At 43.2% G+C, this 13,128-nt stretch overlaps 1 protein-coding gene across 1 annotated transcript in view; it reads left to right on the forward strand.

Annotated features, from left to right (window-relative positions):
• The window catches only part of Myh10 (myosin heavy chain 10), a 126,839-nt gene that overhangs the window by 67,105 nt on the left and 46,606 nt on the right, over positions 1-13,128 (forward strand). The window contains exons 8-13 of the mRNA XM_032913155.1: positions 3,994-4,057; positions 4,825-4,923; positions 6,835-6,978; positions 7,157-7,252; positions 8,569-8,687; positions 9,348-9,500. Of these exons, the coding sequence (XP_032769046.1) occupies positions 3,994-4,057; positions 4,825-4,923; positions 6,835-6,978; positions 7,157-7,252; positions 8,569-8,687; positions 9,348-9,500 (675 nt within the window). The remainder of the gene's footprint in view (positions 1-3,993; positions 4,058-4,824; positions 4,924-6,834; positions 6,979-7,156; positions 7,253-8,568; positions 8,688-9,347; positions 9,501-13,128) is intronic.

Here is a 13,128-nt window from a genome sequence, read left to right on the forward strand (position 1 = left end):
TAACTTTATGGAGATCAAATATGGAGAGGGTATATTTAGCATGTGTTTCTTCACATATTTAAGAGAGAGGACTGACTTTTTCTCAGTTTAGTCTGGATTTGTGTTTCACTAGAAACATTCATTTGCTCTGTGCATGTATATGTGCGTGTGTGTGTGTGTGCGCGCGCGTGTGTGTGCATGTGTGTGCGCGCGCCCGTGCACGCGCCTGTATATGTATAATGCTTTTCAATTTACAGATTCCATCCCCTTTTTACAATGTTAAAGGTTTAATATTGAAATGTAAGTTTTGGGGTTATTTGAGGATATTCAGGAAAATGTTTGAGTTTTGAAATTTCGCTTTATCTTGTTATCAGTGTCTTTGTCTGGATAAATTTTCAACTTTACAAAATGGTTTCATGTTTTTGAGGTAGTCAATTCTAGAACTTTGCATGCACTAATTTTAGAAGTGCTAGTTCCTTTGCAGGGGGCTAGAGAAAAAGCTTCCCGCTCCCTTTCCTTCCTTAACTCCTGCATCCTGGCCTCGCTGGAGCCCGTCTCGACTCTTTGCTTACTTCTTGTGATTTACTCCAAGCATCTTTCTCTGGCCACACAGTAATGGCTATAGTGACTGTGGACCCGGCTAGGCAAAGGCTGGAGCTAGGAACTAACGTGGAGACTGGAGCACTCCATGCTGAGAACCCCAGGGTTTATTCGCGTACTCAACCACCTAGTTAAATTATTTTAGAACATTCTCTCAGAGGTTAGCAAATATGAAAGCCAAAACCTGAATTATTTCTTCTGTTTCTCTCTGGACTCTGTTATCTTTCCCCAGGCACACATTTCTTCTTCCCTAAAAATCTATCTTCTGTGTTGAGCTATCTGTTTTACCCTCCAGTTCCATCCACAGTTGTCCTGAAAATGGCATTTAGCTTGTGTTATAAGTACACACACCTAGGCTGACTCCAAGACTTGACCTTGAGACTTCCGCTGGCATGAAGGTGACCCTCCTATGCTGACTTGATTTCCTTCAAGTTCATAACCAGCCTGGTGTAGCTGACTCGTGTGGCAGTTCTAGTTCAGTTAGGCAGTGTGCTGTCACACACCCAGTGAAGAAGTTAGACATTGCCGAAGCTGTAAGTCGGTGTTATGGATAGAAAGAGTTGTGTGAGCGGACTGTTTTAAGTAGGAATCATGTGACACTGATGGTTTGGATGAACCTTCCTGCAGTGTTGAGATAAGAGACTTGAGAACCATGTGCTTGGGCAGTTCTGGCAATGTGTGCTTCGTAGCCTTAGAATAAGAACACCGTCCTTTAACTACTGTCTCTTAAAATAGCACTTCTTAATTAACTCAGTGAGCTGTAGTATGGATAGAACAGCTGTTTAAAATTTATGGGGAATTTTAACCCGCTTTTATAACATCAGGACCCAATTTTAGTTTCTGAGGTTTTTTTTGAACAGTTAACTGTCCATATGGAGCAATGGTTTGAGTTTATTCTTCCTTAGGGAGGGGCACGGGTCCTTCCCAGGAACAAAGACAAAATAAACTTATCTTTAAAATGGAATAAAATGCACTGTCTTGTAATCACCATATGGATCCCTTGGACCATTTCCTAGATCTTAGAAACAGATGGACTATTAGTGATCTTATTTTCATTCTGTGTCAAGCATGGCGCTGTCTCATCATCCAAGGATTCGGATCATTGTTTCTAAGTGTTACCAGCTTCGCCAAGAAGGTTAAAATAATCGTGAGCGATGTAGTCCAGTTGATGGCGGCATCCTTGCGTAGCATGTTCAAGCCCCAGCACCTTACCCCCAAAGTTTAAAAGGACAAGAATAACAGGATTGGGAGCAGGGAGGACAGTGCACTGGTTAAGAGCACTTGTTATTCTTCCAGAAGACCTGACTTTGGTTCTTGGCAACCACATTGGGTGGCTCACAATGGCCCTGCAACTCCAGTTCCTGAGAATCTGATGGCTTCTACTGGTCTCGCTGGACACACATGTGGAAGACATAAACCCATGCAAACATATACATATACAAATAAATAATAATTTTTAGAAGCCGAGGTTGCCTGCAAGACTACTATAGTAACCGCTGCATCATCTTTAAGTTGGCCTATGTCTTAGTTACTGTTCTGTTACTGTGAGGAAACACCATGACCAAGGCAGCTCAGAGAAGAAAGCATTTAACTGGGGGCCTGCTTACAGTCTCACAGGGTTAGTACATAACAGTGGTATCATGATGGGGAATGAGGCAGCAAGCAGGCAAGTTTCATCTCAAGTTGGAAGCCAAGATAGAGAAAGCAAGACTTGTGTGGGTTTTTGAAATGGCAAAGCCCTCCCCCAGTGACACCTCTCTTCCTAAAAAGTTCACCAACATGGACTAAACATTCACATGTATGAGCCCGTGGGGCCATTCTCATCCAAAGCACCGCAGCCTGTTGTTTCTCAATATGTAAAACATGGGAAAAGCGACTAGAGATAACCTTTTTATGACCTGCTTTTAACTTGCAAGGAACATAATGGAATACACGAGAAGTTTCATCCTGTATGCATTTGTATATAAACGTGTGTGGTAAGATTTGCAGTGAACAGGTGCCAAGGCAGCTGCATATATGATTCATACGTGTGTGATTGATGCAGCAACTAATCCAAGTCCTTTCCGGTCCCCAGTTTGAGAAGCAGCTCCCTCAGATGGCCGCGAGGCCTTGCTCATGAATATTAGCAGAATTCTTACCAGCAGCAGTGCTTCTTAGCAGTTCCAGAGCAGCCTTCCCAGTTGTAGTTCATGGTCCTGTTTTAGGAAGTGTTGATTTGGCCTTTTATATCTTATAAGTATAGTAAGCCACAGTCAGACTTACCTTCGTCTCGCCCTCCTTGATTTTAGGCCGTCTTTACCAGTTTGGGCACTCAGTGTAATCATAACTATTAAAGAGTTTCCTCTTTCTCCAAATGTTTGTGCCTGTGGTCTGTGTTGGGAATGCTGGGACACAAACCCCGCTTGTGCCTGCTTGGACAGCATCTCCACTGAGCCATCGTTCAGCCTTTTCTCTCCCAAGGGTACATAAGAGAGTCGAGTTTCTCAGTCCTTATAAAACTGGCATTTTAGAAGAAGGCGTTCTGCCTTGCCCTTTTTTGAGTAGTCTGTTCATGTTCCCTCACACTCCACTTTTCAATGGATTTATTTCTATTTTACTACAAACTAATCTCCACTATTCAAACTTCAAGCCTAACACTTGAAGTCTAGCTGTGGCATTCTTCTGAGACGCCTCCTGCCCCAGACTACTTAGAAATAGCTTTCAAGTTCTAGCTGGCTGCGTTCATTCCTTTATATTACAGGTATTGCTTATCTGTGCAAGTGTGTGTCGTGTGTCGTCTGGGGAAGCTAGAGGTCGCTGCTGGGACCCCTGAAACCGTGAACCTGATGTGGGTGCTTGGAAGCAAACTCAGCCCTCCAAGCACTAAACGCCTTATTGCTCCGTCTTGTCAGTTTCTAGCTTTATTAGGGCACAATCTAGGACATGCTCTATCCATTGCTCCTTTGTTATACTGAGGAGGCTTTTCTTTGTATTTGAGGTGGGGCATATTGTCCTGTTTTACCATAGTTCTCTGTAGAGAGAACACCTTATGTAGTACATAGATGCATCACCTGTCAATTAAAAAGCCTTTATGACTTAGGCATGAAATAGGAGGTGGGACATCTGGGAGAAGAAAGAATTCTGGGATAGAGCCAGGCATGGGGAGATCACTCTGGGAAGATGTGAGGAGATGGACCTATGGTACCTAAGCCCAGGTAGCCGGCCACATAGCAGAATGTAAGTTAAAATAAATGGGTTATCTTAAGTTATGATTTTAGTCAGAGAAGAATCTAGCTACATGACCAAGCTATTTGTAAATATATGTTGGGTCTGAGTCCTCCTTCTGGGAGCATGGGCTGGAGACAGAACCAGGCCTAACTTCAACAGTGCTCAAACCCTCCGTGACATCATTCATCTCCTGTTCTCTGTTTTCAGGGCAAGTTTATCCGGATCAACTTTGATGTAACCGGCTATATTGTTGGGGCCAACATTGAAACATGTATCCTTTTCCAGAGCTGAGTCCAAAATAGTGGTTTCATTTTCCTGCAGCCATAAGTAGCCATCTGTGGGAAGCACCTGGTGGGAGAACTTAGTGACATTGTGACACATGGGGTACTTTATCTTACTGGTTATCAGCTGCAAAATGGTATGGATATTTTTCTTATTTTCAAAAACAGGCCACAGAGGTTGGAGCTCAGCACAGGACAGCTCATACTGCCTTTGCAGGGCGCACTGGTTGGATTCCCAGCATCTCTATGTCAGGCAACTCACAACTGCAGGTGACTTCATTACCAGGGGGTCCAGTGCAGTCTCCTGTCTTCTAAGGGCACTGCATGCACATGGTGCTAATAAACTCACACAGGCCCTATGTATATTCCTTCTAGTAAATAACAAATCTTTAAACCAGCCACAAACCCGTAGGCCTAAGTGTTGACACGTGGTACAGGACTAGACAGCTACAGTTGTTTGCCCACTGTTTACTGTATTTTTTGTGGTCCTAGGCTATGCCTCTACTCAGTGAGACAAACCTATGGAATTATGGAGTTAAAGTGCTTTTATGTTAATAAAGTTAGAGCAAAGACAGGGCATGTCAGAATGTCAGATATATATAGAATAACCCTAGGAAATGTCATTGAATAGAGTGGCCTGGAGGAATAATAGGGGCGCGTGTGTGTGGTGTGTGATGTTTCCAAGAAAGAAAGTTGGGTGCAGACATTATAGAAGAGCCCTCTCTTAGTTACTGCATCCTTAACCTTCTCTGCCCAGACCTTCTGGAAAAGTCCCGTGCTGTTCGTCAAGCTAAAGATGAACGCACGTTTCATATCTTTTATCAGTTGCTCTCTGGAGCAGGGGAACACCTGAAGTGTAAGTATTGGGTTCTTAGTCCTCTATATTCAGTTGTCTTTTTAACCACTGAACTTAAGAGGTGAATGTGTGAGTTTTAATATATTAGATTTTGAGATTTTCTTTAAATAAAATCCGAGTTGGATGTGGTGGCATACACCTTTAGTTCCAGCAGGTGGGAGGCAGAGAGCCCAGCAGATCTCCATGTGTTCAAGGCCAGCCTGGTCCACATAGAGTTCAGGACAGCTAGGTATGTAAGGAGACTGTCTTAAATTAAGTTAAAAGCTATTTCTGTAAGATTCTGTCCTAACATTTATAATGGAAATGTAAAAAAATAAATAAACTTAGTTAATAAAGTATAGAATAGAAGCTCTTGATTTAAAACTTAAGCAGAAGGGGTTGGGGATTTAGCTCAGTGGTAGAGCGCTTAAGGCTCTGGGTTCGGTCCCCAGCTCCGGGGAAAAAAAAGAAAAGAAAAGAAAAAAAGAAAGAAAAGAAAACTAAGCAGAGACTGTACTTACACTAGTACTAGCATGAGCAAGTAGGGATGTTTGTTTATCAGTGCGAATCACAAGGACTGGACGCTTAGGATTGGGCAGCGTGTAAAGTTCTTCAGATAAACATTTAAAGAGGAAATTAAACTCAAGCATGGTCTAACCTCAGCATTCAGGAAGCAGAGGCAGGTGAACCTCCAGAGGCCCTCTGGTTTTACCCTGTCTCTAGCTGAGCAAGAATTTTGCTGACTCAGATATATTAAGGAGAGAGACATACGATTTAGTCCTAAACTCAGTGTATGTGCACAATTACTGTATGTGTTATGTAGGTTTACAACAGACGCACAGTGCAGTGAGACTTTTCTTACCTGGAGCACCGTGAGTTCACGCAACTAGAAATTAAGTAGGGAAACCTGCACGCAGTAAAAACTCAGCCACACACAGAACATAAAGAGACCACTCAAGGTGATGCAATTGAAGAGAATAAGACTGAGGCTTTCATCTGCAGACAGGTAATGAGTCTGCAACTAGAATCAATCAGATTTCCAAAGTGTTAAATGAAGGCGTTGGGGGAAGCAAACCGTTCCTAATAGAGGTTCAATGTGACATAGTTAGAAACTGGGGGAAGAGTGATCGATGGGAATCCTAGACAGAAGAGCAGGAGAGCCATGGCTGTATGAGGAGAGCAGAGGTTAGGACATGATCATGTATATATTTGGGGCATAAGGAGCCCTGTTCTTTCTATTCTGTCACTAGTGGGAAATGTCCTTGAACACTATTGAGTTACTCACCAAAAAAAGTCGTTCTTGTCACGTGGCCCCTGTGGTATGAGTAGCTCCCTGTCATATGACCTGTTTCCTATCTCTAAAAGCCAACTAATTTGGGGGTGGGGGGTCTGCCTCTGTGGTAAAGCATGTGCATGGTGTGCACAAGGTTCTTGGCTCAATCCCCACCATCACAGCTGGCCTGCAGGAGGTATTTCAGGGCCATACAGGGCTCAGGTGCCCTGACCTTCTGCATCCAGATCTTATGTCCATGGTAGTGTCGCTGGAGACCCCAGAAAAGATTTGCTGTAGACTACCTGTTAAGATAAAAATACAGAATAAGAGTTTCAAAACTTAATGATGGTGCAAATACATAAATCTGGAATTTTTACTTGTTTCTCAGGTACCCCATTTCAAATAGAAAATTGTACAAATCACTATACCACAACAAAAACCTGCAGAAGTGTAAACATGTTTACAAGTGTTTTCCCTTCATTGTAACAAATGCTGGAAAACCGTGTATGTTTATATATTACAAGAATTAACAGGGAAACGTGCCAGTGATGGGCTATGGCATCCCAGTCTCCTGAGTTCTCAGTCTGAGTTCGCAGAGTCTGTAGGCAGATTCTTAAGTCTGTCGATGTTAAATAGCTGATGTCTGTCTTTCCTTTCAGCCGACTTACTCCTAGAAGGCTTTAATAACTACAGATTCCTCTCCAACGGCTACATCCCTATTCCTGGACAGCAAGACAAGGATAACTTTCAGGAGACCATGGAAGCCATGCACATAATGGGCTTCTCTCATGAAGAGATCCTCTGTACGTGTGTCCTACTCTGCTCTTCACTGTTAGAGCCCACAGGAGATAACTGGGAAGCTAGTGAGAAACCCGAGCCATTACCAGAGTTACGTGGAGCCAGCTTTTGGCACCAGGAAGTTAGGCTGTGTCTCTGCTACATTTTGATCATTTCTCTCCTTTTCTTTTTATCGATATAAAGCAATGCTTAAAGTCGTGTCTTCAGTGCTGCAGTTTGGAAACATCTCTTTCAAAAAGGAGAGGAACACTGACCAAGCTTCCATGCCCGAGAACACAGGTAAGCCAATGAGCAGCGCTCTTGGCCTTTCCGCTTCAGCTTGGGGTTGAGGTGGCCTCTCAGTGTACTTCAGTGGCCTCAGACTCCTGGATCCTCCTGCCTTCTAACTACAGGGATACACTGTGTGCTGGACTCATTGGAAATCTAATTTTTTCTTTTAATGTGAAACGTTTCTTTTTCTAAATGTTGACAATGAATTTAAACACTGGTCAGGAATAAAAGATAAATACCAAGAGGATCTGGTTGCAGGTATTGGGAGCTGACAGATTGTTTCTGAAAGGACATGAGGACCTCTATTGCCTCCTAGGTCTCACTGGGATATCCGTGGAGCACTATAGTCAGTGACAACACAGTAAAGTCTGCCACCCTTGAGATAGGCTTTTGGGGTAGGAAGATGCTCATATGGTAGTGCTTACAGGGACCTGAGTTCCATCCCAAAACCTACATAAAAAGTCAGATGTGGGTCACATCCTTGTAATCAAGCAATATGGGCATTGGTGGTCCCTGAGGCTCCCTGTCTAGCCATCCCAGCCTCATCTATCTCAGACGTAAGGTTGATGCCACCAACAGCCCCCACGGGTGCCCTGTAGCTTCCATGTGCATGTGCACACATGTATACATACCAAAAAACACAGACCCCCAAATATAGCCCTTTTTGGTAACCTACTTGAGGGTCTTTAGTATTTATTTCTGTGTGACTGCTGAGAGACTGGCTCCCCTCCTGTATCATGCTCACCATTTCCTGTTTTACTTTTAAGGCAGGGTTTCTCTGTGTAGCCCTGGCTGTTCTAGAACTCACTATATAGATCAGGCTGGCCTCAAACTCCCAAACATCCATTTGCCTCTGCTTCTGAGTGCAGAGACTAAAGGCATGAACCACTATATCTGGGTCAGGGCCAGCATTTCTTGACCAGGCTCATCTTCCTGGAGCGTTTGACCAGTAGGACCCTTTTGTGTGTCATTCGGTCGCATAGGTAGATTAGCAGAAGGGCTCCATCTCCATGTGCTTGCCTCCTGCTCACATCCTCAAGTGATTTATTTTAAGTGGAGTGATTTAAGATTTAAGGTAAGGCATGTTATGGTACAGCTTGGATCTTGAAGTGACCCAAAGGTAGACAAGGAGATCACTCTTCTAGAAGGCTAGGAGGGCAGAGGTTTCCTGTCTCACCAATGTCTTGTTGACCCAGAAGAGTAGAAAGCATTTGTCAGCTGACTTGAAGTTTTAGCACCCTTGAAGACAAGAGCTTTCCGTTGCTTTGACGCCATGATTGGATCCCAAGTAGAAATAAAGCATTTAGGAAACTTTTACACTTCAGTTGCACAGAAACTCTGCCACCTGCTTGGGATGAATGTGATGGAGTTCACTCGGGCTATCCTCACGCCCAGGATCAAAGTTGGCCGAGATTATGTACAGAAAGCCCAGACCAAAGAGCAGGTGAGTCCAGTGGCGGCACTGATTACAAAGGTGTCGAAATGAGAAACTGTGGTTGGTCAGTTACCCTGCTTGACATGTACCAGACTAAGTTAGGAAGAGCACACACAACTGTCTTGAAACTGAGTGAGTTTTGTTTTTTCTGTAGTTTATTATTTTTTTCTTTGAAGGAATTTCAAATTGAATTTTGTAAGTAAATGTGAAATGTCATCTCCAGTTGTCCCCTAGCTGATAAATAAGTTGACAGACAAATCTTGTGTTTTGTACCAGCCAAACAAGACAAAAGCCACCACTTCTGTCTTCTTCCTGGGTGGAAGAGCAGCAAGAGCAGAGGGGTCGTGCATGCCTTTAGTTGTAATGGCTTTAAGGATATGAATAGCTTTGATTAAGAAGGTTAGAAGTTGATTTCTTTTTTTCAGGGGCACACTGCCAAGAAACCAGGCTGACGAGACAGATGCAGTTGTCCCAGGCCTGCTCAACGGCCAGTGGTTAGCCACATTCTCATAAGTGAACTAATGGCTCTATTGATATGTACACTGAGATGTAATTAAGCAGTGCTTGAGATCTGGGTAGCACTGAACTCCATATTACAGCTACTAAGGTTTTGAAATGTCTTTGTTGAGACCACTTCTTGGATAAAAGGTTGGTGTTATCTAATTACAGGCAGATTTTGCAGTGGAAGCATTGGCAAAGGCTACCTATGAGCGGTTGTTTCGCTGGCTCGTTCACCGCATCAATAAGGCGCTGGATAGGACCAAACGCCAGGGAGCGTCTTTCATTGGGATCCTGGATATTGCTGGTTTTGAAATTTTTGAGGTATTCCTCATCTCTCTCCCTTTTGCTATTTTGTTACTGTTGTTTCTTCTAACAGATTTAAGGTTCATCCATGCAGTTCAGTGCCAGGCAGTCAGAGCAGGTACGTTTCTTGCTCTTTGTCAAGCAATAGACAGCAAATGGTTACTCAGTTCACAGATTTGTCCATAGCAGTGAAACATTGCGAAAAGATTGTTAGGTGCCTGCCTGCAGTTAGACAATCCTGAAAGACAAGAAGCTGCCAGCTCAGAAAGTTCTTTCTGAGTGGACAGACTCCAGTGCTTCCGAGAGAGAGAGCATTTACCAAAGGTTAGATTGCTAGAAGTCAAAGCTGCTAGGAATTCATGGTGGACCAAAGGAAGAGGGGGACAGAGATGCAGAAGTCATCCTGAGGAGCCCAGAGCAATGGATCAGAGCAAAGGTGTCTTGACTCAATGGGTCCAGGGAGAGTAATTTGATAGAGGCATATGGCAGGATGTCAGCCAGTATCCCGTGAAGTCACATCCAAAGACTGATGATGGGTAATACTTTGCATCATACACTTCTGTCAGTCTTTAGAGAACTAGATAAAACTTTCAGTGTCAAAAAGAAACATTTTTTATAAATACAGATCTAAATACAGTCCAGACCTCTGTAATTGTGCTGTGCCTGTCTCCTCTGACAGATTATGTAGAGGCGTGAATGTTAGATCAAATGCTGCTGCTCTGCCCAGTGTTACCAGTTTTGCCACAGTCGAGCATTGAAATGCTAACTCCAGCCTCACCCAAACTGGATCACTGTGGGAAGCAGCTTTCTCCGCTCAGTTTGCACCACTACGCTAAGAAACCATAGTATGAAGTGATGAATAACTACCTGGAGAAATCTTACAATGGCCTGGCACTTTTTAAAAATTGCATTAAAAAACAATCGTTACCTTTCCAACGGTGTAAATAGAAGACACAGTGAGAGGAAAAGCCCTATTTACGGCCATGACAAAAGCAGAGGAGACATGTGAAAATGGTCATGGAGGAGCCTGCGCAGGGCACGTGATGTGTCTGAGGTCCTGCAGGGTGGAGGGGAACTGTCACATGTGGAGCAGTCTTTTATCACGGAGTTAGAGCTAGAACCAGTGCTGGTTGGCTTTATGGGTGCGTACACGATTCTGAGTCAGGCTGGGTGCATTCACAAGCACAGGGCTGGAGAGATCATTCCACAGTGGCTGCCCCTGCACAGGACCAGGACTGGATTCCCAGCAACCATGTGACAGCTCACAGCCATCTGTAATGCCAATTCTGATATCCTCCTCTGGCTACATGCAGACACATAAAATACATAAAACTATTTTTAAAAAGTAATACAGCTTCTAAGCTTTTAAATGTTAGTGAGGACTTAATTTGATAATTTAATGAGGTGAGGGTTTATAAACTCAAGTAAATTAGTAAAAAATGAAGGGATTGTGGAAGAGGAGATCACCGCCTTCCAGTTCCGTAGAGTTTAAAACTGACACAGAGTGTACAAGAACACAGCTCATACGCTGTCATCTCAGATGTTTAATTCTCTTAGAAGATACCATATTTGGCAGATTGGTCCCACTGTGGAGAGAGCAGACAGTATGCAGTGTCCACACCATGTCCTCTCCCCTGCTGCTACCCACTCTAGTCTCCTTTAAACTCTTGAGCATCCTAAAGCTGCATGCTATGTCTTTTCCTATCATAGTGGTCTACTTAAAGCTAAACCACATCTTTTCTAGTGTTGATAGCTTAAATACCAACAGAGCCACGTGGAGTTGCTCATTTAACAGCCCAGACCTCTCAGGAGCAGCCGGGCGTTATGATAGACACAGCAGCTAACAAAACCAAAATCCATGTCCAAATGAAGCCAGCTTACCGTTCTGTTTGCTGTACTTTAAAGGGTATAATTGTTAGTTAATAAGAATTTGCCTACATTCATTCCAGGGTTGGTCAGGTAGGATTTAATCAGAAAAGCCACATTTCCAAAGCAGCACTAGTACCAGAGAGCATCTGGGTCCTCTCACCTAGACGTTAGCCCTTATCTTCTTACCTTGGAAGCTTTTGTCATTGGCACTAGAAGGTTATATAGTGGATGTTAGAAGTTGGCTCTTGCCAACTGGAATTCAGTATATTTGAACCGTCTCAAATATTTGGGGACTGTTTCCTTCCTTGTAACTAAGGCATACGATCTGGTAAGCCCTAATAGTTACATCTTCAGGACACTGCTGCTTCTGCCTGAAGAGAACCTTCTGTAGGAGGCTGAAGCATCTCAAAATCAGGACTGAGGTGACACCAAGTTTACCAAACACATTATCTCTACTATTTTGTGTTGCTTGCTAACAATTTTCTCTAATAAATGTTTACTTATTGAAAATTAAAAATGTTATCTTCACAGTGACACAATATAAATACAAATAAATAAAAATGTAGTTTTGATAAAAGATTTTAAAAAACAGAATTAAACTAAAAGAAAAGAATTAAGGTTACACAGATTTATGAGTGCATTAACTATTTTAGAAGGGTCACAAGAAATGAGTGACCCAGCTGACGTTAAAGAGCTGTTGGGAACGGAAATGAAGCTTACATCTCGGGGTAGCTCTTTGTACATCTAGAATGAATGCCCTGCATTCCTTTAAAACCGGATCTTTCTGGGCAGTTGTGACACAGGCCTTTAATCACAGCACTTGGGAGGCTCTCTGAGCTAGCCTGGTCTACAAAGCAAGTTCCAGGACAACCAAGGCTGTACAGAGAAACACCCAGCCAGGTCTGAGTGGGAGAGCATCTTAGCATGCTTACCCCCAGTTCACACCCCAGCACTGCAGTCAGAATCACTTTAAAATTGAGTTGTAGGGCCGGAGAGATGGCTCAGTAGTTAACAGTGCTGCTGCTCTTCCAGAAGACCTGGATTTAGTTCTCAGAACTCACATCAGTCAGCTTTTAGCCACCTATGCCTCCAGCTCCAGGTAAGCTGAGGCCTTTTCTGTGAGCGCCTGCACACCTACCACGCTCACACACTCATGCACATAATAAAAAATAAAATCATTAAAATACATCTGATAATTTAAATATTCATTATTTTTAAAATTTTTTGCATGTAATTGAGTACAGTACATGTTATAAACCCAGAGACAAAGCAAAACCTAAATAGACAGTATGTATGTAGCTTCTCTTTGTGTGACTTAGTAATATACAGTGTTGGAAGGCAAACAGTGTGCCTTCCCATATGACCTCATTCTAAAGAGCAAACCAGCTTCATGGGCTGTGAGATCCTGGGTGGCCTTTCCAGACCATAAATCTACATAAGATGGAGAGCAATTGAGCCTCTAATTCAAAGCCACTTGTTATAATGAAGGAGGTTATTTATGGGTATGTGGTACTTGTGTGAACAGCATGGAAATAGAATATGGGTTATACTTATAGAGTGGATAAATTAAGAAAATTACATGTCTTAATTTATTACTAAGCAGAACAGTTGGGTGGGGGTGGGGCAGCATTCACAGAAGAATGAGGGCAATGGCAATAATGGATGAAGGATGCTCAGATTCACTTTGTCACAGCAGGGTAGTGTCACATTTGATATCGGCCAAGGTCGGGCATCTGCTGCGAGAAGGACCCCCATAGGAAAGGAAGCAGGAGCCTTT

Source organism: Rattus rattus, chromosome 9, assembly GCF_011064425.1.
Source record: "Rattus rattus isolate New Zealand chromosome 9, Rrattus_CSIRO_v1, whole genome shotgun sequence".
Classification (NCBI taxonomy): domain Eukaryota; kingdom Metazoa; phylum Chordata; class Mammalia; order Rodentia; family Muridae; genus Rattus; species Rattus rattus.